At 63.0% G+C, this 26,867-nt stretch overlaps 1 protein-coding gene across 1 annotated transcript; it reads left to right on the top strand.

The window, feature by feature from the left end:
* Window positions 1-1,142: 1,142 nt before the first annotated feature.
* Plekhg5 (pleckstrin homology and RhoGEF domain containing G5) lies at window positions 1,143-26,815 on the top strand. The gene is given in 23 exon segments (XM_048350148.1): window positions 1,143-1,205; window positions 2,202-2,278; window positions 14,885-15,014; window positions 16,143-16,245; window positions 16,631-16,691; window positions 16,988-17,079; window positions 17,411-17,547; window positions 17,834-17,979; window positions 18,975-19,059; window positions 19,062-19,168; window positions 19,244-19,435; window positions 19,779-19,874; window positions 20,562-20,612; window positions 21,134-21,283; window positions 21,380-21,490; window positions 21,993-22,142; window positions 22,228-22,365; window positions 22,500-22,619; window positions 23,833-23,965; window positions 24,073-24,188; window positions 24,281-24,471; window positions 25,382-26,146; window positions 26,417-26,815. Coding segments are annotated over 23 exon segments (3,165 nt in total). The 5' UTR covers window positions 1,143-1,201; the 3' UTR covers window positions 26,427-26,815.
* The last annotated feature ends 52 nt before the right edge of the window (window positions 26,816-26,867 follow it).

Below are 26,867 nucleotides of genomic sequence, written 5' to 3'. Positions count from 1 at the left end.
CTTGGGGGCAATTCTTTTTCCTTTGGTTCTTGGTGCTTGGATTGAACCCAGGTGCCTGTGCATGCTAAGCAAGCCCTCTCCTACTTGAGCCACATGTCAGGCCTTTTATTCTGTGTCGTTTGCTGTTCTTCTGGACCTGAGGCTTGACTCCAGGCCTGGGTGCTGTCCTCGAGCTTTTGTGCTCAAGGCTAGTGCTCTATCACTTGAGACACGGCTCCACCACTTCCAGATTTTTGGTGATTCATTGAAGGTGAGAGTCTCACAGACCTGCCTGCCTGGGCTGGCTTTGAACCGCAGGCTCGGCTTGCAGTCAGTCATAGGTGTGAGCCACCAGTGCTCAGTATTGTTTTGTTTTGTGGGTTTTTTTTTTTTTGTACATAGTTTCCCTAACTAGCTCAAGCGCTGGCCTTGAACTCTGTAGGTCTCTGCCCCTCAAGTAGCTGGGATTACAGGCTGGTGTCCCTGCTGAGCTCCTTGGTGGCATATTGGGCGCCTCTCTGAGGCTCCATTTCTGGGATGCAAAGGGTTGCGTGGCCCTGGAAATGCTAAGTGTAATCATTCCACTTCCACGAAGGCCAGGCCCAGGCAAAACTCCAGGTGAACCCTAAGCCAGGCCGTGGGGGCCCCGGGGAGCACGGGGCCTGCGGGGGGCTCTGTGGGGGCCGCTGCCTGGCCGGGGTGCTGGTTATTCTGTATAAATAAGTAACCGCCATTCGTGGGGCTGCGTTGAGCTGTGCTCAGGATGGGGTGGTGTGCCTATGAGTGCGTGTGCGTGTTCCAGTAAAGTAAGCGGTGCGAACCCCGGCATCTGCCCTCCTCTCGCAGGGGGTGACGGGGTCCTGGGGACGGCTCCCCACCCCGCGCCCCTGCGCCCCGGGGACTCCAGGTCCGGCGGGCCGCGGCGCCCACATCAAACGCTCACCTGGCCCCCGCTGGGGTGCCGGGGCGGCGGGGAGCGCGGCCCCCGCCCGCCCGCCCGCCCGGAGCGCACCCCGTCATTTGGGGAGGCGCCGTCTGGCTCCCCGAGGCTCCCCGCCCCCTGCCGGCGGCGGCCCGGCTCCTCCCGCCGCCCACCTGCCCCGCCCCGCCTCCCGCCCGGGCCGCCGGCCGCGCTCGCTCGCTCGCGGCTCGGATCGCGCTCGCCGGCCGCGCCGGCCTCGCCGGCCTCGGGCTCCCAGGCCGCGTCCCCGGCGCGGGCTCCATGGGTGAGTGCGGGCCGGGAGGCGCCCGGGCCCCGCGCGGGCCCCACGCGGAGGAGCTCCGGGCCGCCGCGGGGCGGGGGCCGGGCGGGGCCGCTTCCAGGGGCCGCCGGGCCTGCCGGGGCCAGGGCCGGCCCGAGGTGGGGGCACCGCGGGCCTGCAGGGCCCCAGCTGCGTGCCGGGCCGGCCGCGGCGCCCCGCCACCCCCCCACCCCCGCCATCCTGCCGCCCTCCTCCCTGGCCTGGCCCCCCAACCCTGCCTGCTCCCCTCAGCCTGTGTCCCCAGGCCCTGCTCCTCCAGCCTGCCTCCGGACCCTGCCCCTCCCCCCTCGCTTGCCCCCCTCAACCCTGCCCCCCCAGCCTGGCTCCCAACCCTGCTCCCTCAGCCTGTGTCCCCAGGCCCTGCCCCCCCAGCTTGGCCCTCCAACCCTGCCCCCCCTTGATCCCCCAATCCTGCCCCCCAACCTTGCCCCCCCACCCCAGCCTGGCCTCTGGCTCCAGGAGGAGAGGCAGTTTTCAGGGACCAAATTCAGGATGGAGAGGGACAGCAGAGAAAGTGGGGTTACCCCAGGCCTTTGGGGGAGGGTGTGTGTCTCCTCAGGGAGAGACTTGGGGGTCAGGGCGAGGAGGGCATCTTGGACCCCTGGAGCCGTTCTCTGGCTCTGGCAGCCCCCCCGGGGATCCGTCAGGACGTCTAGGGCCCCAAGAGGTCAGAGCTGCTCCCCACTAGTGGGACGTGGGAGGGAGGAAGCCAGTGATTTCCAAAGACATTTCTCCCCGTGGAATCTGGACAATTTCCCTGGGGAACTTGGGCTAGAAAAGGTCTCGGCAAGCCGATCCCCAGCAGATAAGTTGGCATTTCAGAGACAGAAGGACACTGACTTCCTTTGAAGGGAGGACGGAGGAGGCCACCCCGCCCCTCCCGCGCCTGGGAGGCCACCCGGGCCCAGGGGAGCCAGGGGCCCCCACGTCACCGATACCCTCTGCTCCTGTCCTCCACAGACGACCAGAGCCCAGCCGCGGAGAGGGGACTGCGCTGCCAGAACCCGGCCTGCATGGACAAGGGGCGCGCCGCCAAGGTAGGGGGCGACCGGCCCGGGGGATCCGCCCTGCCCACGCCATTCGTATCCCGCCAGCCAGGGAGCGCAGACAGGGAGGTCGAGGCACAGTTGCTAGAGAGGAGGCGAGAGGCCGACCTGGGAGCCGTGGCCTCGTGCCTTGGGGTCCTCGCAGGTGCCCTGGGGTGGTGGGAGCCCATTGGCATGGGTGAGGAAGCTGAGGCTCAGGAGGGGAGGGGGCCCCAAGATTTGTCCCCAGTGTCCAGCTGGCACCTGGTCACAGGCCTGGGACCCTGTGGGACTTGAGTGTGACTGGCTGTGGTGGTGACCAGGAGGAGAACAGGAGGCCCCAGGCGTCGGCCGAGCCGCTCGGAGAAACGGCCCGGGCGTTCCTGCTCCCGAGGTGCTTGGGCTCTGGCTGCTGTGCACAGTCGGGCAGCCCTGGGGGGGGGGGGTGTTGTCACCTCCTTTTCTAGATGAAGATACCAAGGCTCAGGGCTGTCCTGTGACTTGGCTGAAGGCCACACAGCTCAAGAGAGGTGGAATCAGGACTCAAAGCCACATTTGCCCCTTTTCCCCAGCAGACAATAACAATAGAAATCGAATAGAATGGAAATAGAAATAACAACAATAATAATAATCCACAGTTTATTGGGTCTGGCCCAGCACCAAGGGCTCATTGGTCCCCAGCCTCTGAGATGGAAGTGCGTTTGTCTTCCCACTTACAGACAGGGAAATCCAGGCTCACCTAAAGGACACAGGGGGGGCTGGAAAGGTGTCGTAGCGGTAGAGCGCTTCCTAGCATGCGTCAAGCCCTGGCTTCGATTCCTCAGCACCACATACACAGAAAAAGCCAGAAGTGGCGCTGTGGCTCAAGTGGTAGAGTGCTAGCCTTGAGCAAAAAGAAGCTCAGGGACAGTGCTCAGGCCCGGAGTTCAAGCTCCAGTTCTGACTAAAATAAAATGAAATGAAATAAAGGATACGTGGATAGGAAATTGGAGAGTAGGATTTGAACCTAGGTCTGTAAAGCTAGAGCCCAGCCCACTGCAAGAAATCTAAAATGCTACCTTCTCATCCCCCTCTTCCTCCCTCCATCCCTCCTCCCCCCTCCCCCCAGACACGTGTCCATCATCCCGCCCAGGACGACTGTGGCTAGCAGGAACATGGAGGGCTGTTCCGGAGGTGGGGAGAGGAGGGGGCGGCCTCCAGTTGCCGTGGTCACCGGGCAAGGGGGCGGCTGTGATGTCAGATACAATCTGTTGGCGCGGATGTTGGCATGCGACTCTGGCGTTGGCCGACTGCCTCTTTCCCCAGATGGGGGCTCTCGGCAGCAAGCTGCCCTCAACTCCCCCAACACACAGCCAGCCCAGGGCCTCTGACCTACAGGGGTGGGGGGGGCAAGGCCCCCTGGCCCAGCCCCTCCCGGGCCTCTGCTCTCAGGCGGGCCCCCAAGCTGCTGCGGCCGGGGGCTGAGGGCCAGCAGAGGTGAGTCCGCGTGGACGGCCGACCCCGGTGACGAGGGCCTGCCGCAGCCTCCGGGCTCCGCGCTGGCTTTCCCCCCGCCCGCCTGGGAGGAGAGAACACGGCTGCCACTGGCGTTCCCCACACGGCGCCCCCCAGCCGGCCACAGGGGAGTCTGGACCCTGCCACTGTGGAGAGTGCCACAGATCCATCGCGGGACAGATGCCTGAGTGATGAGGGCCAGTTTGGGTGGACCTCTCGGAAGAGGTGGCCCCGATGGGCGTGGAAACGTGGCCAGGGAGAGTACGGGGCGGGCGGGAGTGGTCCAGGGAGGGGGGCAGCCGCGGGTGGGCATGCGGAGGCTGAGAAGGAGGGGCCCACTCAGCAAAGCCTGCCCCCGAGGCCGGGCACTGTGGCTCACACCCGTAATCCCAGCCACTCTGAAGGCTCAAGTCTGAGGATCAAGGTTTAAAGCCAGCTCTGGCAGGAAAATCTGTGAGACTCTTTTTTTTTTTTTTTTGCCAGTCCTGGGGCTTGGACTCAGGGCCTGAGCACTGTCCCTGGCTTCTTTTTGCTCAAGGCTAGCACTCTGCCACTTGAGCCACAGCGCCACTTCTGGCCGTCTTCTATATATGTGGTGCTGGGGAATCGAACCCAGGGCTTCATGTATGTGAGGCGAGCACTCTTGCCACTGGGCCACATTCCCAGCCCCTCTGTGAGACTCTTATCTCCAATGAACCACGAAAACAAAGCCAAGCCAGAAGTGGAGCTGTGGCTTAAGTGATAGAGCCCCAGCCTTGAGCACAATGGCTCAAGGACAATGCCTAGCCCCTGAGCTGAAGCCCTAGTATGTACGTGTGTGTACACACACACACACACACACAGATCCCCACAGCCTTGCTTATCGGGCACACTGTGCCTACCCTTGCTCAGAGCAGGAACCTGTGGGCCTCCGTGGGGCTGCACCCCGAGACAGCAAGGAATGCCCCGTTCCCTGTGGTAGTTGTGGATGCTGAAAAGGAGAAGAGGGGAGCCAGGTGACTCCCAGCTCCGGTCCTGGAGCATGCCGGGAGCTGTCAGGAGGCGAGGGGAAGGCCCTGTCCACTCCGCCCAGGAGGCCGGGCGAGGGTCGGGCGGTGGCGGGAGCCTTTTCTCCCGCACAGGGGTGTATTCCGGCGGGTGGCGGCGAGCTGTAGGGGGGCTGAGTCGCCTTCCCCCCTTAGGAGCGGACTGTGAGGTGGCAGACACGCGTGGGTGGTGTTTGGGGGTGCTCAGATGAAAGCCGTTGGGCTCAGGGCAGAGAGGGTGGATCTGAGACCCTAGAGGAGGGCTGGGCCGAGGTGGCTATGCCCTGGGGGTTGGAGGTCGGAGCCCAGGGTGCCCTGGGAGTGGCCAGGCTTGGGGCGTCTTTGGTGGTGACTGACCTGTTCGAGGCTGGCCAGTTTTCGCCGTGCCGCGGTGGGGAGGGACAGGGACAGAGAAGGGACGCAGGCAGAACGCCTGGGTTTGGGCTAAGCGATTTCTTCAAGGAACAAGGGGAGGCCTGGGTGCGACCGCTAGGCCAAGTACTGTAAACTCTGGCTGCTCGGAGAAAGGAACCCAAACATCACCAACAGGCAGGTTGAACCCCTTTTCCAAGATGAGTCCAATGAAAAAGGAGGAGCAGGGAAAGGCTGGGTGTTTCTAGGGTGCGCGGCTCAGAATGGAACTGAATAGAATGGGACGGAGGGAGCCTGGCTTGGGGCCATGGCCCGCGGCTTCGCCTGTGGGTCCAGTCGCCGGGCCTCCTGGGCTCCTGCTGGCCCGGGCAGTTTCCCGCTGTGGGCCCTCTTCCCCTGACTGGACAACAGCTATCCTCAAGCCTAGGTGAAAAGATCAGGGCCTTTGAACTTGATGGAGCATCCTGTAGTGCTGCTCCGCTGGGGACAGTGACATCCCTGCCCACTCCCCAGGGTCCCCGGGCCCCTGCTGGCACCTCCCGACACCCCCCGCCCGAAGCTCCAGTCCCGTCCCTGAGCGCCTTTTTGCTCAAAGCTAGCACGGCACCACTTGAAGGACATCGTCCTCCATGTCTGGCTTTTTCTGTGATTAGAGATAAGAGTCTCATAGGCTTTTCCTGCCCAGGCTAGCTTTGAACTAGGATCCTCAGATCTCAGCCTCCTGAGTAGCCAGGATTACGGGTGTGAGTTACCAGGCCTGGCCCCCCCAAGGCTTAACGGGCTTTAAGCAAAGTACAAGGCCCTCCACCCTTTTTTACTTGAGGTTGGGATGAACTGAGTTTTAGCCTGCCCGGTGTAAGGTTCGCCAGAAAGGAAACCCGCCACATGGTTTAGGCAGAAAAGAGTTTACTGGGGGGGAAAGAAAACTGCCAGCCCATACAAGATGGAGGCGCAGGGAGACAGAGGGGAAGGAAGAAGGGAAAGAGAGAGAAAAGAGATAAAAGAGTAAGAGAGAAAAGGAAAAAGCGAGCAGGGGACCGTGTGGAGCCGGATTACATAGGGAAGGAGGGGAGGTGTGGCCGGGTGGGTTGGATGTGACCTGGGAGGGGGAGGAGGTGGCTATCCGCATGGAGCCCCCCTCCCGGGGGTGGACCTCCCACCCAGGTCAGTGGGGTGATGTGGCCAGGAGGACTTTGAGGCTGTGGCTCTGGTGTGGGGGCTGTTGGCTGGCGGGGTGGTAGCGGGGTTCCTGGGGGTATCCTGGACTTGGCTTGAAAGATGGGAGGCTTGGCCCAACCCACCCTGCTCCATCTGGAGAGGTCCCTGAACCCTTCCCAAGTGGAATGTCTCCTTGGGGCCAGCAGGGGGCGCAGGAGGCTGCACCCAGGTTGGAGGAAACTGGGTGAACCCAAAAGTTTCTGGAAGCCAAGGGGGTGCCTCCCTGAGCCCTCCACATTATTATTTTTTTGCCAGTCCTGGGGCTTGAACTCAGGGCCTGAGCACTGTCCCTGAGCTTCTTTCGCTCAAGGCTAGTGCTCTGCCACTTGAGCCACAGCGCCACGTCCAACTTTTCTGTGTATGTGGTGCTGAGGAATCGAACCCAGGGCTTCATGCATGCTAGGCAAGCACTCACTCCACCGCTAAGTCACGTGCCCAGCCCTCTCCACACGCAGTAACCTCCCTCAGACCTGGGGTGAGGGGTACCCTGCGGTATTTTCTGTTCCAGGCACTTAGGGAGAACATTCTGGGGGAATGGCCATTGCCGCGTGAGCCCAGGTGGAGAGGTCGCTGCCCAGCAGAGAGGGGCAGGAGTGGGTGGGCCCAGAACCGGACCCCACTCCCTCCCAGGGAGCCTTCCGGGTGGCCCTGGGAACGGGGATACCCAGAGTCCAGGCGCGCCCCTGCTCCCAGCGCCCGCTCCAGGGCCTGGCGCTTCTCTGCAGGGGATGCAGGGCACTGGCAGACTGAGTGTAGCACCTTGGAGCCTCGGCTTCAGTCCTAGCCTGGAGGGAGATCTCCGTACCTCAGCCTCCAGCCTCAGGACAGGCTCTGCCCCCCCCCCCCCCCCTTTGCCATCCCCAGGCCCAAGGGTGAGGCCCAAAGGGGAAGGGCGGAACTGCCGCCGCTGAGCTGAATGCTTCCCGGCAGAGCCACCCCGCCGGGCCGGGCGTGCCTGAGCTCGCGGCTCCTCCCTGGGATTTCTGAAGTAGCTAGGTGGTAGGTGGGACCCAGGGGCCGGCAGTCTCCCGGGGAGGCTAGACCAGTTAGAGAACCCCAGGGCGGGGGCATCCCTCCGACGGGTGAGCCCCGACTTCGGATTCCAGGTCAGTCTGCCGTGGGCCAAGGGTGGAGAGAGCCGGCGCTGGTGCTGGCTCCAGGCCTGCGGAGACGGCTCCTTCTCCCAGAGCAGGCCGGGGCGCCCGGCCCGGCCCCGCGGGAAGGAAAGGACGCCCTCGGGAGCCCCCGGTGCCCGTGGCTTTTCTGGGCCTGAGCTGTTGGGAGAGGATCGCCCAGGCGAGGGGCCTCCCGCGCTCCATTATTCATCGGCCTTCGCATCTGGTATCAGTATCTGTTTCAACTAACTTGCCCTAACTCCCAGGCCTGGAGCCGGGTTGGGGATCCCCCTCCCCAGGGACTCAGGGGTCAAGACCCCGCCGAGGTGCTGCCGGAGTTGCTTCCGTTCCCTGCTGACCAGAAGAGGTGGGAACTCGGAAGCAGGGGGGCCCTTCCCCCCTCTCCCGGCCTGTCCGGCCACTTCCGTGGCCCGTGCGCTGGCCCTGGAGCCCCCTAAGAAACGCCACGCTCCACTGGAGGCCCCCCGAGGGCAGCAGGACGCAGAGGACCAAGTCACAGGCACTCAGGAGAGCCCCTGTGGCCAGCCGGCCGTGGTTCACACCCAGGGCCGCGGCCCACGCCAGCTCTGGGATCTGCCCTCCCTCGAGAGAGTGACCCCACTGGGCTGTGGCGGCCCCGCCTGCCTTCCTAGCTACTCGGGGTCGCGGCCGGCTCAGGCAGGACTGTCCTGTCCCAGAGACTCTCGCCTCGGTTACCACCCAAAGGCTGCTGACGCGGTAGAGGGCGAGCTTTGAGCAGGGAACTCCGGGGGCCCGGCCCACCCAGGGCTCAGCAACAAAGACCTCAGCGCATCCCTGACACAGCACCCCCCCACTCAGCGCCTCCCTCCCCCCTGCCCCCCACTCAGCGCATCCCTCGTCCCCCACTCAGCGCATCCCTCCCCCCCACTCAGCGCATCCCTCCCCCCCCCACTCAGCGCCTCCCTCCCCCCTCCCCCCCACTCAGCGCATCCCTCCCCCCACTCAGCGCACCCCTCCCCCCCTCCCCCCCACTCAGCGCATCCCTCCCCCCCACTCAGCACATCCCTCCCCCCCACTCAGTGCATCCCTCCCCCCTCCCCCCACTCAGCACATCCCTCCCCCCCACTCAGCGCATCCCTCCCACCTCCCCCCCACTCAGCACATCCCTCCCCCCTCCCCCAGGACTCAGCGCATCCCTCCCCCCCTCCCCCAGGACTCAGCACATCCCTCCCCCCCTCCCCCAGGACTCAGCGCATCCCTGCCCCCCCCGACTCTGCATCCCTGCCCCCCTCCCCCAGGACTCAGCGCATCCCTGCCCCCCCCGACTCTGCATCCCTGCCCCCCTCCCCCAGGACTCAGTGCATCCCTCCCCCCTCCCCCAGGACTCAGCGCATCCCTGCCCCCCCCCCCGACTCTGCATCCCTGCCCCCCTCCCCCAGGACTCAGCGCATCCCTCCCCCCTCCCCCAGGACTCAGTGCATCCCTCCGCCCCCAGCTCTGGGCCCCCAGCTCTGCCCGCTCCCTGGCGTCGGGTCCCGGCCCTGCGCCTCGGGGACCCCAGTGCCGGGCGGGGTTTTTCTGCTGCCCCATCCTCACCCATCTGGGGGAGCAGCACCAGGGGCACCCTGACCTTCAGCCCTTCCTGACCATTGCCCCGTCTCACCTCGCTGGCCCGTGGGCTCTGCCGGGGCAGCGGGCACGGGTAGGGCCCCCCCACAAGAACCTCGGGTCTGTGGGCGCGGGGTGGGGGGGGCCGGGGAGGGGTCCCGCAGACCGGGGGGCCAGGCGGGACCGGGAAGCCCGAGCGGGGGCGGGGTGTCGGGGTGGGGCTCGGCCCCCTCCCCCTCCCCTTTTCCTTCCCTCTCCCTCCCCTGGTCCTCCTGCCCTCCCCTTCCTCCTCCTGCCCCCCTTCTCCCCCTCCTCCCCTCTCCCTGCCCTTCCCCTCCCTCTCTTCTCCTCCTCCCCCTCCCCTCCCCTCCCCTCCCCCGGGTCCCCCTGGGCGGCCGGGCCGGGCGCAGCGCACAATGGCAGGAAGCGGGGCTCCGGCTTCGTCCGGCCGCGGGCGGGCGGGCGGCTCAGAGCCGCGCTTCCTCGGGCCGCCATGGGGACGGGGCCCGGCGTGTCCCGGCCCGGCCCGGGGCCGTCCTCCCCGCCGCCCGCGCCGGCCTGGGCCGGGGGTCGCGCCCCCCGCGGAGGCCAGGTACGGAGTCCCGCCCGCGCGGGGAGGGGAGGCGGCTGGGCCCCCGGAGGGTGGGGCCGGGGCCGCCGGGTTCCCGCAGTTACGGGGGATGGGGTCCCACGGGTGTCCCCCACTTCTGTGGCTAGGGGGTCGGCGGTGGAGGCCTTGACAGCTCCGGACACCCCTGTGGGGCGCCCCCTCCTCCCTCCCCTCCTCCCTCTGCCCCTGGGGAGCCCCGCTGCCTGTGACTGCCCATTCTTTGGGTCAGCGGTCCCCTCCCTGGGGTGGGGTCCTTGCAGACCCCGCCTGTGGTCCCATTCCCCCTGGCTTCTGGGAAGGGCTGGGAAGGGCTTTTTTTTTTTTGGTGGGTCCTGGGCCTTGAACTCTGGGCCTGAGCACTGTCCCTAGACTCCTCCTGCTCAGAGTTCTCGCTCTACCGCTTGAACCGCAGTGCCACCGCCTGCTTTGAATGATAGCCCCACAGGCTCTCCCGCTCCGGCTGGCTTTGAACTCTGACCCTGGGGTCTCAGCCTCCGGAGTCGGCTTGAGCCCCTTTGAGTGAACTCCTCTTAGGATGGGGCCCACGGGGGCTGCCACGCACACGTGATGGCAGGGTGGGGGCAGCGGGGAGGTGGCTGATGCCCCCAGCCCGGGGGCCACGGGGGCCGTGGCAGGGCTCGCGCCACAGCGCCTGAAGGGGGAGTCCACGGCCTGGGTGACCCTAACCGTGTGGGCCTCATGCTTTGGTTTCTGTGGGTTCCAGGGACCGATGGCAGCCACTCGCTCTAACGGGAGGCGTGTGTTCTTTTGTGTTCTGCTTGGAGTTGGGTTCTGCCGGTTCTGGTCCCCATGCTCAAGGGGTCTTCCTACCCCAGCCGCCTGAGTAGCTTGGCTGCCTGGGCCACCCTGACCTCAGAGGCTCTGACTCGCCCCCGTCCTGATGGCTAGAAAGCAACCCCAGTCCAGTATCTGCTGCACTGAGAGAAGATTCTTCCTGCCTCTCCCTGCTGCTGGTGGCCCCTGCTTCTGTTGTCACCTAGTCATCTGCCATTCCGTGTGTCCTCCCCTCCTCTTCCCTTCCTCCTCCCTTCTGCCTCCCCCTCCTCCTCACCCCCTTCTTCCTCCTCCCCTCCCTCCCTCCCTCCCTCCCTCCCTCCCTCCCTTCCTCCCTCCCTTCTGTCCTCCCTTCGTCAGTTCTGGGGCCTGAACTCAGGGCCTGGACAGTTCCTGACTTTCTCTTGCTCAAGGCGAGCACTCTACCAGTTGAGCCACAGCGCCACCTCTGGCTTTTTCTGTGTAGGTGGTGCTGAGGAATCGAACCCAGGGCTTCATGGATGCTAGGCGAGCGCTCTACCGCTGAACCGCATTCCCAGTCCCTGTCTACCTTTATTTCTCTCTCAGGACAGGTTCTAACCATGTAGCCCAGATTGGCCTTAAGCTCAAGACCCCAGCTTCCGTAGGACTGGGGTTCCAGACACGAGCTACCATGCCTGGCTTAGAGAATGCTCTGCCCCCAGATTAACTCATTATACCTACACTGGGCCTAGTTCCACATCACCAGGCCATACTCAGAGGTGCCGGCCGGATGTTAGGGCTTGGCGTATCTTCTGGAGGGTCCACGGTTGTGCACGTCTCAACCCATACTCCCTCGCGCTGAATTAAGACGGGGGGGGGGGGTCACAGGCAGGAGGGCGTGCCAGTGGACGTGGTGATTCGGGGATGCTGACAGCCAGTGGTGGTGCCGCGTGCCTGTAATCCCAGCGTGTGAGAGCCCGAGGAAGGAAGAAGGAAAGTGTGAGGGTAACCCGTTACACAGTAAGAGCTTGTCTCGGAACAGCAAAAGGCGCTCGGTGGACAGTCAGTCAAGCAAGCGACTCTGGAGGCCTTTGAGAGCTTAAGCCTGAACCTGGGGAGGGCATACTGGACCTGGAGGTGTGTGTGTGGGGGGGACAGGAAGCAGCTGGGAGATGAAGTGGAAGGGGCCCGGGGACAGGAAGCTCTGTATCCAGAGGCCTCCTGCGGCCCTGCTCAGTCACAAGGAAATGAGCACGGTTGGAGAGCTTGGGGACCAGAGGGGAGTGTGCTACTGACTGGAGCCTCCGGCAGTGGGGTGGGGGATGGGTGGGGGGGTACCGGGCTGGGGAGGTAGGGGGTTCGGTGCTGGGGGCGTGGGGTGGGGGGTAGGGTGGTAGGGATGTGGGGATCGGGCGTGGGGGTCGGGGCGTGGAGGAAAGGGGGCAGAACCTTGACTGGAGAGGGCGAGGGAAGATGGAGAGTTAGAAGATCCCGTCCTGGATGGCCGACTGGTTCGGGCGGAAGCCCTTGAGGTTACCGGGGAACAAGCCACCTCCCCGTGTTTCCCAGTGATTCTGTGTGGACCGCCAGGGAAGCAAGGGCTGTAGGACAGGCAGGGAGTTCCCTCGGCGCTGGGTCAGGGGTCGGGGGTCAGGCAGCCCGGCTCCACCGCTCGCTCCTGTCAGCCCAGCTTCACAGGAAGATGGGACTGGGGAGGATCGTGGCTTCGGGCCCGCCCAGGAGGAAGTTTATGAGTCCGTCTTAGCCAGTTAAAGGCTGGATGCAAAGCCAGGCCCTGGTGACTCACGCTTATGATCGTAGCTTCTCAGGAGGCTGAGGTCTGAGAATGGCGGTTCAAAGCCAGCTGGCACGGGCGGGAGGGTCCCGGAGGCTCTCATCTCCAATTAGCCACCAGAGAACTAGAAGTGGCGCTGTGGCTCGATGTGGTAGAGCAGCATCCTTGAGCACAAAGAAGCTCAGGGACAGCGCCCCGGCCCAGAGTTCAAGCCCCACGACCGACAAAAAAAAGCTAAATAAATAAATAAGCCAGAGAGGCATGGCTCAAGCGGTAGAGCGCCAGCTGTGAGAAGGAAAGCAGAGTGAGATGCTGAGCCCCGAGTTCAAGCTCCAGTTTTGGTGCACAAAGAAAGAGACAAAGAGGTCAGTGTTCTCAGATCATGGTCTGTGGCAGCCTGGTACCAGAGGCGAAGAGCCGGGAAGCCAGCATTACAGCAGTCAGGGTTGGGGACTCGGGAGTGTCACCATGAATTCTTTCTGCTAGTCTTGGGGCTTAAACTCGATGCCTGAGCACTGTCCCTGAGCTTCTTTTGTTGAAGGCTAGCACTCTACCACTTGAGCCACAGCGCCACTTCTGGCTTTTTCTGCTTATGTGGTGCTGAGGAATCGAACCCAGGGCGTCATGTATGCTCGACAAGGGCTCTACCACTAAACCACAACCCTAGCCCATTATTGTGTATTCCTTTATTTTATTTTATTTTATTTGTCTGTTGTGGGGCTTGAACTCTGGGCCTGGATGCTGTCCCTGAACTCTTCAGCTCAAGGCTAGCGCTCTACCACTTGAGCCACAGCCCCACTTCCAGTTTTCTGGTGGTTCATTGGAGATAAGAGTCCCAGGGACTTTCCTGCCTGGGCTGGCTTTGAACCACGATCCTCAGATCTCAGCCTCCTGAGTAGCTAGGATGACAGGCGTGAACCACCAGCGCCCTGCCTGTGCATTCTTAAAACTTCTTGTAGGCTTAACATAATTTAGAACAAAACCCCCAAAATAAAGAGAGTGGGAGGTTGTGGTTACTGTAGAGAGACCTACCGAACAGTTTTTGTTTGTGTCTCCACTTCTGGCTTTTGGGCGGTTAATTGGAGGTAAGAGTCTCATGGACCTTCCTGCCCCAGGCTGGCTTGGAACTGCAGTCCTCAGATCTCAGCCTCCCGAGTAGCTCGGATGACAGGCGTGAGCAGCAGCACCCAGGCTGTTGAACAGTTTTGTAGGTGCAATGGGGAGCGGTAGGGAGCAGCTGCTGGGGAGGGGAGGGGGGCTGAGACGCGGTGCCCTGTGCCCCGAGAGTGAGCGGGAGGACCTGCGTGGTGTCGAATGGAGGAGGAAAGGCGGCCGCAGAGTGGAGGGGGGCCGGTCGCAGGAGGCCCCGGCAGCTGTGGGCAGGAGGTGAAGGTGGGAGCCCACGGGACTGGGAAAGTGGGGAGCCCCGGAGCTACTGGAATGGCATTCGGGCTGGAGGGTGGAGAAGGTAGGACTTCACCCAGGAGGTGGGGGTGGGCGGGCAGACCCGGGTGGTCCTGGAAATCAAGTCTCAAGTCTCCCAGCCGCCCTGAATAGCACCCCCTGCTGCCCCTGTAGAGGACTCCTCCTAAGTCTGTGCTGTGTCAGGATTCCTGGTGGGGTCTGCTATTCCAGGCCTGCTCTGCAGTGGGGGGGCGGGCCTGCCAGAACTCAGGGGACTTACCCCTACCAGGACTTGAACGCAGGGTCGGCGTGTTGTTTGTTAGCTTTTTTGCTCTTTTTTTTTTTTTAAATTTTTTTTATTCTACCACTTGATCCCAGCTCCACTTGTGGCATTTGTTTATTTATTTATTTGGAGTCTCATGGGCTTTCCTGCCCAGGCTGGCTTTGAACCAGGATCCTCAGGTCTCAGCCTCCTAAGTGGATAGGATTGTAGTTGTGAACCCCTAACCCCTGGCCTTTGGGTCTTTGAGTGGGACACACAGAAGAACAGCCCTGGGCTTTATTATTTTGTTTTATTTTGCTTTGACTTGCATTATCTTGTTGTTTTTTTTTTGGCCAGTCCTGGGGCTTGGACTCAGGGCCTGAGCACTGTCCCTGGCTTCTCTTTGCTCAAGGCTAGCACTCTGCCACCTGAGCCACGGCGCCACTTCTGGCCGTTTTCTGTATATGTGGTGCTGAGGAATCGAACCCAGGGCTTCCTGTATACAAGGCAAATGCCCCACCACTAGGCCGTATTCCCAGCCCCAAGGGGTTACATTTTTACTTGTCCGTGCAAGCATGCGAGGCCTCTAGATTGCATTCATCGCTTTACCACTCTTTCCTCCCAAACCCATCTGAACAAGCGTCATTGTTTTGCGCCTGTACACAAAGAATGTGGTGTTGTTTGAGACAGCATCTCACTGTGTGACCCAGGCTGGCCTCAAACTCATCCTCCTGCCTTAGCCTTCCAAAGCTCTGGTATCCCACGCATGCACAACATCACCTGGCTAATGAGGGGCTCTTCCTGCCCGTGCTCCAGGAAGAGCAACCCCCCCCCCCCCCCCCGTTTTCCTCTGCATTCCTTAGAACCACCCTCAGCGGTTCCGGTTCCGTTGCATGAGCCTTACTCTGTGGGGGAAGATGGCGGGATGACGGGGGGAGGGGGGGTTGGCCCTTACCTCTGCATCCTCCCCCCCGCAGGTGTGCCACCACGCCGACTGCCAGCAGCTGCACCGCCGAGGGCCCCTCAACCTCTGTGAGGCCTGCGACAGCAAGTTCCACAGCCCCACACACTACGGTGGGCATGTCCGCTTTGACCTCCCCCCGCAAGGTGAGCCCCCTGCCGCCGCCAGGGCCGCCTTCAGCACCCCGCCTGGGACGGGGGCAGCGTTGTAGTAACCCCTGCAACCTTGGTATGGCCTCAGGAGATTAAGCTGTCCATAGATCGTGAGACCCATGCGTGTCCCGGTTCATTTTGTGGCCTAAGTTGTTATTGTTTGGTGGTGTTCTGTGCGGATACTGGAGCTTGAACTCAGGGCCTGGGTGGTGAACATCCGCTCGCTCAGTCAAGGCTGCTGTTCTACCACCGCTTGAGCGACAGCTCCACTTCCTGGCTTTTTGGAGGTTACTTGGCTGTTCCAGCCTGGGCTGGCTTTGGCCCTTGATCTCAGATCTCAGCCTCCTGAGCAGCCAGGGTGACAGGCAGGCACCCCGGGGTGCCTGAATGTTGTTGTACAGTGTTTTTTTTTTCTTCTTTTGCTTTTTTTTAAAGCAACGGGATCCTAGGACTGGGCCATTTTTCAGAGCAGGCCCCTCTCCCAGAGCTCTCGTCCCCCGGCTGTGGCCGCCAGCGGGGCCTGTGCGGGAGAGGCCCCTTTACTCCCTTCTCTGCGTGTCCTCAGGCAGTCTGGCAGAGTCAGTTGGGGGCAGCGGGTCAGAAGGAACTTGTAGCAGGAAATAAGAAACTCCTCCTGCTGAATAGGGCCCGGCTGGCCCACCGCCAACTGGAGAAAAGCACCAGACCTGTCTCCTTCCCAGCTGATGAGAGGGACAAAGGGAGTCCCCCCCTCCCCCTCTGCCTGGGCCCCAGAACTTCAGGTGTGGCCACAGCCATGGGGGAAGGGAGGCCTGAAAGACCCATCTTTGGTCTCTGCCTGCCACAGAGGCAGGCCTTCATTTACATCACCTTTACACTAGAGCCGTGTAAAGTGAGGCCACAGGTGGGTTTGAACTTGGGGTGAGTCGTCCCCTGGAGGGTCACCCCAGGGCCTTGTCCTCCTTGAGTCTGAGGGCGTAAGCAGCCATGACCGATTCCTCCCCTGGGAACTACCGGGGACTACCACTTGGCGAGGGGGGTGGGCCCCAGTGGCCGCACTCTGCCCCCCTCTGGAGGGGACCGTGCCCCGGGGCTGAGGAGGGGGGCCTAGGAGGGAGCAAACCGAACCCCTTCTCCCCACAGGCTCTATCCTGGCCCGGAACGTGTCCACCCGCTCCTGCCCCCCTCGCACCAGCCCTGTGGTCGACCTGGAGGAGGAGGAAGAAAGCTGCGCGGAGGGGAAAGGGTAGGTGGGGGGCGGGTGAGGGGGAGGAGCCGGCGCCCCGGGGAGGGCCCCCCTCCCCCCGGGATCCACCCAGAGGGCGATGGCGCACCGCAGGCACAGGGCCTGAGGACCGAGCCCGGGCCAGGCAGCCCCACCAGCCTGGAGAGGAGAGTGGCTGGCTCCACTCCTACCCCCGGCTGGGTACCATCGTGGGTGATTCCCGCGGTGGCCACCAGAGGGCGCCGCACGCGCCTGGCCTGCCTGCCTGAAAACACCCAGTTCTTGTCACCTGCGGTGTGGGGGGGGGGGGCAGGGAGCCATGCCACCCAAGGGCCTCATTGCTGCTTTAGTGGGGTGAGGATTCCCCCCCCCCCCCGCTCCATCTTCTGTATCTACCCTCACTCAGGGACCAGAAAAGCACGGGCCTGAAACTCTCCAAGAAGAAAGCACGGAGGAGACACACGGATGTAAGGAGTACCCAGGGCTGGCAGGTGGCCACCCCCTCCGTCCCCCCACCCCTCCTCCCCCACCCCACCCCCACTCTCCCCCCTCCCCGGCCCCGCCGCTCAGGGCTACAAGATCAGAGATGTGGTCTGGAATGGGCAACGTTCTGCCCTGCAGCCCAGTTCCCCCCCCCCCCCCCCGGCCAGGCTGGGGCAGAGGGGCGAGGGAGACCCTTGGCCTCCGCTTCGCTGTTGGAGTCTCATCCTGAACTGCAGGCAGGGGAGAGGCTGGCAGTGGGTAACGGACCGCGTTCCCCTAGGACCCAAGCAAGGAGTGCTTCACCTTGAAATTTGACCTGAACGTGGACGTTGAGACCGAGATCGTGCCAGCTATGAAGAAGAAGTCGCTGGGGTGGGTGGGGCTTGGCGGAGCTGAGGGCGGGCAGATGTGGGGTGGGATGGGGAGGGGGAGGCCTCTCGGGGCTCTGGGCTCTGCGTGTGTGTGTGTGTGTGTGTGTGTGTGTGTGCACGCACCTGTGCATCCCCACCTGTGACAGAGGGGTGTGGACTCACACACCTGTGCCAGGAACAGGCCAGTGCCTGTGCACTCAGAACCTGCGTGCCAGCCCTGGGCCCCGGCGTGTGTGTAACTGCCCGGGTGGGGTCCTGCGCGGCACGGGGCTGCGGGTGGCATGGAGGCCCCCCGACTGGCCTCTGAATGCACACACCTCCTTCCTGGGCAGGGAGGTACTGCTGCCCGTCTTTGAGAGGAAGGGCATCTCCCTGGGCAAAGTAGACATCTACCTGGACCAGTCCAACACACCCCTGTCCCTTACGTTCGAGGCCTACAGGTTCGGAGGACACTACCTGCGGGTCAAAGGTGAGCCGCAGGCGCCAGGGCCCAGCTGGCTGGGGGCCTGGCAGGGCCTCCTGGAGACAGGCGCTCTTCCTGGCTCGGCTTCCCATTGGCTGTAGCTATGGCTGTAGCTCATTACCATACAGGTGTCTCTGCTGGGTGCGGTGTGGGTACTGGGGGTGGGGGCGGGGGGCAGTGGAGAGGCAGCCAGGCCCAGGCTTGGATCCGGCAGCAGAGGGGGAGAGGACTTGAGCCTCGTGCTCCCGGATGTGAGCACTGAGCACCTCTTCTTCCCTCCATACCGCCCCAGCCAAGCCAGGGGACGAGGGCAAGGTGGAGCTAGGCGTGAAGGACCCCAAGTGTCTAAGTCTGCCAGTCTTGCGGCCAGCCGGGGCTGGACCCCCTGCGCTGGAGCGTGGGGACCCCCAGAGCCGCCGGGAGAGTCTCGACATCTTGGTGAGGGGGAAGGGCTGCTGGGATGGGGCCAAGGGGAAAGTCACGCTGGAACCCTACTGTCCTGTGCATGCGCATGCGTGAGAGAGAGAGAGAGAGTGTATGTGTGAGTGTACTTCCCCCCCACTGCTCCAGACTGGGGTTCCACTATCTGAGCCTTTTGCTATTCTGGCTTTTTGCTGATTAATTGGAGATTCGAGTCGTAGGGACTTTCCTGCCCGGGCTGACTTTGAACCTCAGGCCTCAGATCTCGGCCTCCTGAGTAGCTAGGGTTACGGGGGGAGCCACCAGTACCCAGCTCCCTGTCCCTTTGGGGGGCTTTAACCCCCCTTCTGGGAGATGAGGTCCTCTGTGAGTGTGAGACGAGATACCTTGTTCCCGAGTCCTCCAGTGCCCAGGGCTGGAGGGCACGTTTGTGTGCACATGCCCAAGATGGGGAGAAAGGGAAGGAGCGTTTGTGCTGTGGAGTGCGCTGTGCCACCGACCAGTCACAAGTGAGCCCTGGAGCCCTTTGGAAGGCACGCCTGCGGGAGAGGCCTCCGAGTGTGGCAGCCGTGCTTCTCGCTCCGTGCTTCCTGCTTGTGGCTGGTTGTAGGGGGTGACTTAGTCCAGACAACTCAGCCTGGATCTGCCAGGCTGGAGCACATCTGGGTTTTTTGTTGTTGTTTTGCCAGTTCTGGAGCTTGAACTCAGGGCCTGAGCACTGTCCCTGGCTTCTTTTTTGCTCAAGGCTAGCACTCTGCCAACTTGAGCCACAGCGCCACTCCTGGCCATTTTCTATATATGTGGTGCTGGGGAATCGAACCCAGGGCTTCATGTATACGAGGCGAGTACTGTACCACTAGGCCGTATTCCCAGCCCTCTGGAGCTCATCTGAGTCACAGGAGAAGTGGAACCCCAACAGAAGCAGCTGCCTGAGACCCTAGAAACCCCTGTGTGGTGGGGGATCTGGAAGCTGATGCGCGGTTGGCATCGGTTGATCGGTGTTCCCCGGCCAGGCTCCTGGCCGCCGACGCAAGAACATGTCGGAGTTCCTGGGGGAGGCCAGCATCCCGGGGCAGGAGCCCCCCGCCCCCTCCAGCTGTCTCTACCAAGCGGCGGCAGCGGGGGCAGCGACAGCTGGAAGAACCGGGCAGCCAGTCGCTTCAGCGGCTTCTTCAGCTCCAGCCCCAGTACCAGTGCTTTTGGCCGGGTAGGTGACCCCATGGGCTGGCCCTGACCCTGACCTTGACCCTGGCCTTGACCCTGACCGTGGCCCTCCTTCCAGGAGGCAGACAAGATGGAGCAGCTGGAGGGCAAGCTGCATGCCTACAGCCTCTTTGGGCTTCCCCGGCTTCCTGGGAGGCTGCGCTTTGACCATGACTCCTGGGAGGAGGAGGAAGAGGAGGAGGAGGAGGAGGAGGAGAGCACCTGCCTGAGGCTGGAGGACAGTTGGCGGGAGCTCATAGATGGACACGAGGTGGGCGCAGCCGTATCCTTTCTTCCTGTCTGTGCGAACAAGGGATAGATCTTGGGAGGCCCGAGGCTACTCCGTGGCACTGCCCCCCCCAGAGATTGGGGAAACTGAGGCTAGGTGGCAAGGGTATTACTGCCTGGCTGTTTCAGTGGCAGTGGAGGACCCCGATCTTGGGTGTCTCGAGGGTGACAGTCAAGTGATGATGGTAACGGTGGCATGCCCCTTTAGCACCTCTGTGACATTGTTGGGAAAGTAAGGAAATTGTGTGCCGGGCATTGCCCTTCCTCGGGCATTCCCCCTCCCCCCCCCCTTGGACTCCTGTTTAACCTCCCTGCCATCTCTCTAGAAGCTGACCCGGAAGCAGTGCCACCAGCAGGAGGCAGTATGGGAACTCGTGCATACAGAGGCCTCCTACATCAGGAAACTGCGTGTGATCACCAACGTGAGTGGGGAGCCCACGTTACTCCCCGTATAGGGTCTCTGGGCAGACCCTCTGCTAAGGCTAGGGTCTGACAAGAGAAGCAGGTGCCTAACACGGGGGTCAGAAAGGGACGTGACTTCCCAAGGTAGCCAGTGTTTCTCCACACCTGCTGTGGTTCCCTGGCACCCAGGCCCAAGGTTCAGCTCAGGGAGAGATGTCTTGGTGTCTCAAGAAAGGCCTTCAAAGCTGGGTGCTGGTGGCTCACGCCTGTAACCCTAACTACTCAGGAGGCTGAGGTCTGAGGATAAGGGTTCAAAGCCAGCCCAGGCAGGAACTCTTATCTCCAATTAACCACCAGAAAACTGACTGTGGCTCAAAGTGGTAGAGTACTAGCCTTGAGCTGAAGAGCTCAGGGACAGCACCCGAGGCCCTGAGTTCAAACCCCATGACCAACCAAAAAACAAAAAGAAGGGTCTTCTGAATGGAGGATCCCCCCTCTGAGGCTGAGCCAGGTAGAGGTGGCAGAGAATTCCAGGTATAGTGGCAAGGCTAGCTGCTCCAGCTTCCCTCCTTGGGGTCAGGCAGAGGAGGCCACCCCGGGGACCATCTTTATCCTTGGCTGATTTCAGGGTCTCCCAGGAAGGGGCGGGAAGGGGAGTGTGGGCTCAGACAGCGGCCCTTCAGCTACAACATCCCCTGTCCCCGCAGCTGTTCCTGTGCTGCCTCCTCAACCTGCAAGAATCAGGGCTGCTGTGTGAGGTGCGGCGGGGAGGTACTAGGAAGGAGGGGCGGGGCGGGCTGGGGGCGGGGCCTGAGGGCTCAGGGCTGCTGGGACCAAGTACTAGGAAGGGTGGGCTGGGGGCGGGGCCTGATGGACGGGGGCGGAGCCTGAGGGCTCAGAGGGGGGAGGTACTAGGGGCGGGGCGGGCTGGGGGCAGAGCCTGAGGGCTCAGAGCGGGGGGAGGTACTAGGAAGGGGGCGGGGCGGGCTGGGGGCGGGGCCTGAGGGCTCAGGGCGGCGGGGAGGTACTAGGAAGGGTGGGCGGGGCGGGCTGGGGGCGGGGCCTGAGGGCTCAGGGCGGCGGGGAGGTACTAGGAAGGGTGGGCGGGGCGGGCTGGGGGCGGGGCCTGAGGGCTCAGGGCGGCGGGGAGGTACTAGGAAGGGTGGGCGGGGCGGGCTGGGGCGGGGCCTGAGGGCTCAGGGCGGCGGGGAGGTACTAGGATGGAGGGGCGGGGCCTGAGGCCAGGGGCAGGGCCGACTGCCTGTCCCGCCCCGCCCAGGTGGACCCCGAGCGCCTGTTCAGCAACATCCCTGAGATCGCGCGTCTGCACCGCGGGCTGTGGGGCGGCGTGATGGCGCCGGTGCTGGAGAAGGCGCGACGCACGCGGGCACCGCTGCAGCCCGGGGACTTCCTCAAAGGCTTCAAGACGGTGAGCGCGGGCCGGGCCGGGGCGGGGCAGCCCAGATCCCACGCCCATTGTCCTCACCCACCTAACCCTGCCTCTGCTGCCTCTGCCCTGGGTCAGTTCGGCTCCCTGTTCAAGCCCTACGTCCGATACTGCATGGAGGAGGAGGGCTGCATGGAGTACATGCGCGGCCTGCTGCGCGACAATGACCTCTTCCGCGCCTACGTCACGGTGAGGGGGCTGCCAGGCTGGGGGGCGTGGCCAGGGCGAAACCCTGGGCCCCTTCGCTTGGTGGGCGTGGTCTGGGCGAGCCGGAAAGCTCACTAGTGGGCAAGTTCATTGGGTGGGCGTGGCCCGACGGAGGAGGCGCCTGGTTGGTGGGCGTGGTCGTTTGGTAGGCGTGGCTTTGAGATGTACTGCTGGGTGGGCGTGGCCAGGGTAAGGTAGCGCTGTCGTGTGGTGCGTGGTCATCCGGTGGGCATGTCTTGGCACATCTTTGGAGAGGTGTGGCCCTGACGAGTGGGCGTGGCCTGAGTGAGGAGGCACTGGTTGGTGGGTGTGGTCATCCGGTGGGCGTGTCCGGGGTGTGTCACTGCCGGGTGGGCGTGGCCCAAGTGAAGAGGCACTGGTTGGCGGGCGTGGTCAGCCGGTGGGCGTGTCCTTTCACGTCTTTGGAGGGGTGTGTCGCTGCTGTGTGGGCGTGGTCTGACGAGCACCGCCCTCCCACCTGCAGTGGGCCGAGAAGCACCAGCAGTGCCAGAGGCTGAAGCTGAGCGACATGCTGGCCAAACCTCACCAGCGGCTCACCAAATACCCGCTGCTGCTCAAGTCGGTGCTGAGGAAGACGGAGGAGCCGCGTGCCAAGGAGGCCCTGCTCACGATGGTAAGGCGAGCGGGCGGCGGGCGGAGGACCCTCCGCGGCTTCCCGCCCCTGCTGCCCTGGCCCTGAGCTCCATGCGGGTCCCCAGATCAGCTCCGTGGAGCGCTTCATCCACCACGTGAACACGTGCATGCGGCAGCGGCAGGAGCGGCAGCGGCTGGCGGCCGTCCTGAGCCGCATCGACGCCTACGAGGCGGTGGAGGGGACCAACGACGAGGTGGACAAGGTAGGCTCGCGTCTAGGGGAAGGCCGCCGGCCTGGCGCGGCTGGCCCGCACTGATGGGTGGGTGTGGCGCCGGGGCCGTGTGGAGCCGGCTCCGACCTCCCCACGCGCACATACGCACGCACCCCCACCCCCAGCTCCTGAAGGAATTCCTGCACCTGGACCTGACGGTGCCCATCCCCGGCGCCTCCCCGGAGGAGACGCGACAGCTGCTGCTGGAGGGGAGCCTGAGGATGAAGGAGGGGAAGGACAGCAAGGTGACTCTAGGGGTCTTCTCACGCCCCGGGCCCCTGCCCCATCCAGGCTTCCCCTGTACTGGACCGTCCTTCCTGGACACCCCGCTGGCCCATAGCGGGCGGTTCTTGCCTGCCTAGGCAGTTAGGTGGCAACCGAGAACCTGCCTGCAGTGTACAACAGCAGCAACAGGGTCGTGGCCCACACGGGTTGCAGGGGCAGAGAAGGGCACCTTCTATACTGGTCAGGAGCTTCCCAGAGCCTTGCTTACTGTGCTGCCAGCCCTACAGGCACTTGGTTTTAAAATCACCTCTCCCCCCTCCCCTCCTCCTCTTCCTCCTCCTCCTCCTCCTAGGTAGTCATCTTCTTGTTGTTTTCTTCTCCCACTTTCTTCTTTTTGGAGTTGGTGTCAGGCTTGAACACAGTGCCCTTCAGTATTGCGTTTTTTTGTTTGTCAGTCATGGGGCTTGAACTCAGGGCCTGGGCGCTGTCCCTGAGTGCTTCAGCTCAAGGCTAGCACTCTACCACTTGAGCCACAGCGTCACTTCTCGCTTTTTCTATATATGTGGTGCTGAGGAATCGAACCCAGGGCTTCATGTATGAGAGGTGAGCACTCTACCACTAAGCCACATCCCCAGTCCTTTTTTTCTTTTCCTTTTTTTTTTTTTTTTTTTTTTTTTTTACCAGTCCTGGGGCTTGAACTCAGGGTCTGGGCAGGTAGATGAAGAGCTTCTTTTGCTCAAGGCTAGCACTCTACCACTTGAGCCACAGCACCACTTCCAACTTTTTCTGTTTGTGTGGTACCGAGAAATCAAACCTAGGACTTCATGCATGCATGCTAGGTGAGCACTCTACTGCTAAGCCACATTCCCAGCCCACTTCTGCTTTTTCTTACTGGCCTTTTTTGCTTTGATTTTCAAAAAGTAGAGCTAGAGTTTCATAAAGTTTTCTGCTCAGGCTGCCTTCAAACCTTAGATCACAGCCTCCTGAGTAACTAGGATCACAGGTGTGAGCCACTGGTGCCCGGCCTTTTTCTACTTTTAATATAAACTGGCTGAGATCATAAGTGCACATCTCAATGGAAAAAAAATCATCTTCCTCTAAATTTTAACGTTACTCAAAGACCCAGGGGGAGGAGAAGGAGTTGTTTGACAGACAGACCTGCCCCCTTGGGAAGTACGGGAGTGATCTCAGGACCCCGCCTGACCCCTGTGGCCTCCCCTCTCCCCACCCCAGGTGGACGTGTACTGCTTCCTCTTCACGGATCTGCTCCTGGTGACAAAGGCCGTGAAGAAGGCAGAGAGGACCAAAGTCATCCGGCCACCGCTGTTGGTGGACAAGATTGTGTGCCGGGAGCTTCGGGACCCCGGTGAGGACCCCTAAGCGGCTGTGGCAGGGGCAGTGATGGTCAGGGGCAGTGATGGTCAGGGGCAGTGATGGTCTTGGCTTACACTGAGACGGGCCTTCCCTGACCAGGCTCCTTCCTCCTCATCTACCTGAACGAGTTCCACAGTGCCGTGGGGGCCTACACATTCCAGGCCAGTGGCCAGGCCTTGTGCCGTGGCTGGGTGGATGCCATTTACAATGCCCAGGTGAGAGCAGAGTGACCCGGGGCGGGTGGGGCAGACTAGGGGGCTGTCGAGTACAAGCCATGCTCTCTCCCTGCCCCCGCCCCAACCTGCAGAACCAGCTCCAGCAGCTGCGGGCACAGGAGCACTCCGGGAGCCAGCAGCACTTGCAGCACCTGGAAGAAGAGGAGGATGAGCCGGAGGAGGACGACGAGGACGAGGAGGAGGGCGAGGAGAGCAGCACCTCGGGGGCCAGCTCCCCCACCATCTTGCGCAAGAGCAGCAACAGCCTCAACTCCCAGCAGTGGTAGGTTTGCTCGAGACCAGCCCGCCGGTCCCCGGAGGCCCAGGACTCCTGTTCCAAGGTCATGGACACTGGACCGGGCCCAGCTACAGCCCCTCCCCTTCCTCTGTCTGTAGACCCTCACGCCACAACCTGCTGGGCGTGTCCGGGTGAGCCCAGCCTCGCATTGAGGCCCAACGTCCAGGCAGGGAGGATGGTTTTTGCCTGGAGTACCCACTCCTAGAGCCCTGTAGGTTTTTGTTGTTTTTTGTATTTTTTTTTATTGCCAGTCCTGGGCCTGGACTCAGGGCCTGGGCACTGTCCCTGAGCTTCTTTTAATCAAAGCTAGCACGCTACCACCTGAGCCACAGCTCCACTTCCCACTTTATCTGTGTACGTGGTACTGAGGAATTGAACCCAGGGCTTCATGCATGCTGGGCAAGCGCTCTATGTCTAAGCCACATTCCCAGCCCAGCCCTGTAGGTTTAAGGATCCTTAACCCAGGAAAGAGTTTGTGTTTATTTTTTGTGCCAGTACTGGGACTTGAACTCAGGGCTTGGGCACTGTCCCCGAGCTTCCTTTTGCTGAAGGCGAGTGCTCTACCGCTTGAAACATAGCTCCACTTCTGGCTTTTTGCTGGCTCATGGGAGGTAAGAGTCTCAGGGACGTTCCTGCCCAGGCTGGCTTTGACCCGCAGTCCTCAGATCTCAGCCACCTGAGCGTCCCTGACTGTAGACAGGAGCCATCTTTACCTGGCCCAGAAAGGAGAGGTCTGTTCTACAGCAGACACCTCAGCCGGGGGACTGGAGGATCCCCGGGCCCTGAGCTCCTGGGAGGGCAGAGGCCGTGAATTTCTCTGCATTTCTCCCGGTGGGGCTGCGCCAGGCCTCCCAGGCTTCCTCCGGCTGGGCTAACGCTCCTCCTGGCCCTGCAGTGCCTCTGACGGGTCCACCGAGACCCTGGCCATGGTGGTGGTGGAGCCCGGCGAGACACTGTCCTCCCCGGAGTTGGACGGCGCGCCCTTCAGCTCCCAGTCAGACGAGACGTCCCTGAGCACCACCGCGTCCTCCCTCACGCCCACCTGCGAGCTGCTGCCCCTGGGCCCCGTGGACGGCCGCTCCTGCTCCATGGACTCCGCCTACGGCACCCTGTCCCCCACCTCCCTCCAAGACTTTGTGGCCCCGGCCCCTGTGGCGGAGCCGGTGTCCCGGCCCCCCGAGTCCGCCCAGACATCTTCACCCCCACCGTCGCCTCGCCTCCGCCGCCGCGCCCCGGTCCAGCTGCTTCCTCACCTGCCCCACCTGCTCAAGTCCAAATCGGAGGCCAGCCTCCTCCAGCTGCTGTCGGGGACGGCCCTGTGCGGAGCGCCCCCGGCGCCCAACCGCAGCCTGTCAGAACTCTGCCTGGCCACCGCAGCCCCTGGGGTGAGGACTCGGGGCGCTCCGCGAGAGCCTCGGCCCCGCTGGGACTGTCCCGGGACACCCCGCGCTGGCCCCGGCCCCGAGGGCAGAGCCAGCTGCCTCTCTGGAGAACCTGCGGGCTCTGCCTCGAGGAGAGGCCGAGAGCTGTCTTCTGGGGCTTCTCCCGGGGGCCGGCCCGAGACCCCTCCGGGGATCTCTGCCCAGCACAGGAAGCTGACCCTGGCCCAGCTCTACCGAATCAGGACCACCCTGCTGCTTAACTCCACGCTCACTGCCTCGTGAGTTCCCCGGCACAGAGCCCTGGTGGGGGGCGGGGGCCTGATGGCACGACCATGTCTGGAAGTGCCGGCACTGGGACGCGGGGTAGGAGCGACAGCCTTCCGCCTGTCCCTGGTGCCTTGATCACGTGTCTGTAGTGGGTAGCAAGGAAGGGGCCTGAGGGTCATGGTGCGGGGGGGGGGGGGGGGGGGGCCCGGGGGAGGGAGGAGGAGGCCCAGAGCTGTGAATGGCACTGGACAATGAAGCTCTTCCTTTCCCCGCCCTTGCAGGGAGGTTTGAGCAGAGAAGCCCCCGACGGTGCTGCTGACCAGGGGACCGCAGACGGCATGCCTTCTGGGACGCGTCTGCATGAACTGGGGTGCGGGCACCGCGCCTGCCTCCCGCCCCAGGGCCCATCTGCACTTTGCCAAGCTGGACGGCGAGGAGAAGGGCTCGGTGCCCCCCGTCTGCCCCCCCCAGGCGGGCTGTGCCCTCCCGGAGCTGCCACTGCTCATCCTCTGGGCTGGGCGTCAGGCTGCCCCGCCCACCGCCACGCCTCGTGGCCTGCGAGGGAGGAGCCTTCCTCTCCAGCGGCCTCCGCCTGCCTCCCGGCCTCGGGCTGGCCTCTGTGTAAAGCTGTGTATTTATTGAGCTTTGGTTCTTTTATAAAGACGTGTATCTGTTCCCTCGGAAAGAGTCCTGTGCTTCTGGAGCCCGCCCCATCCCCGCTCAGGTGTGCGG

The sequence above is a fragment of the Perognathus longimembris genome, chromosome 7 (assembly GCF_023159225.1).
Source record: "Perognathus longimembris pacificus isolate PPM17 chromosome 7, ASM2315922v1, whole genome shotgun sequence".
In the NCBI taxonomy this organism is placed as follows: domain Eukaryota; kingdom Metazoa; phylum Chordata; class Mammalia; order Rodentia; family Heteromyidae; genus Perognathus; species Perognathus longimembris.
The sequence above is the reverse complement of the archived record's forward strand: the minus strand, read 5'-3'. Positions and strand labels throughout refer to the sequence as shown.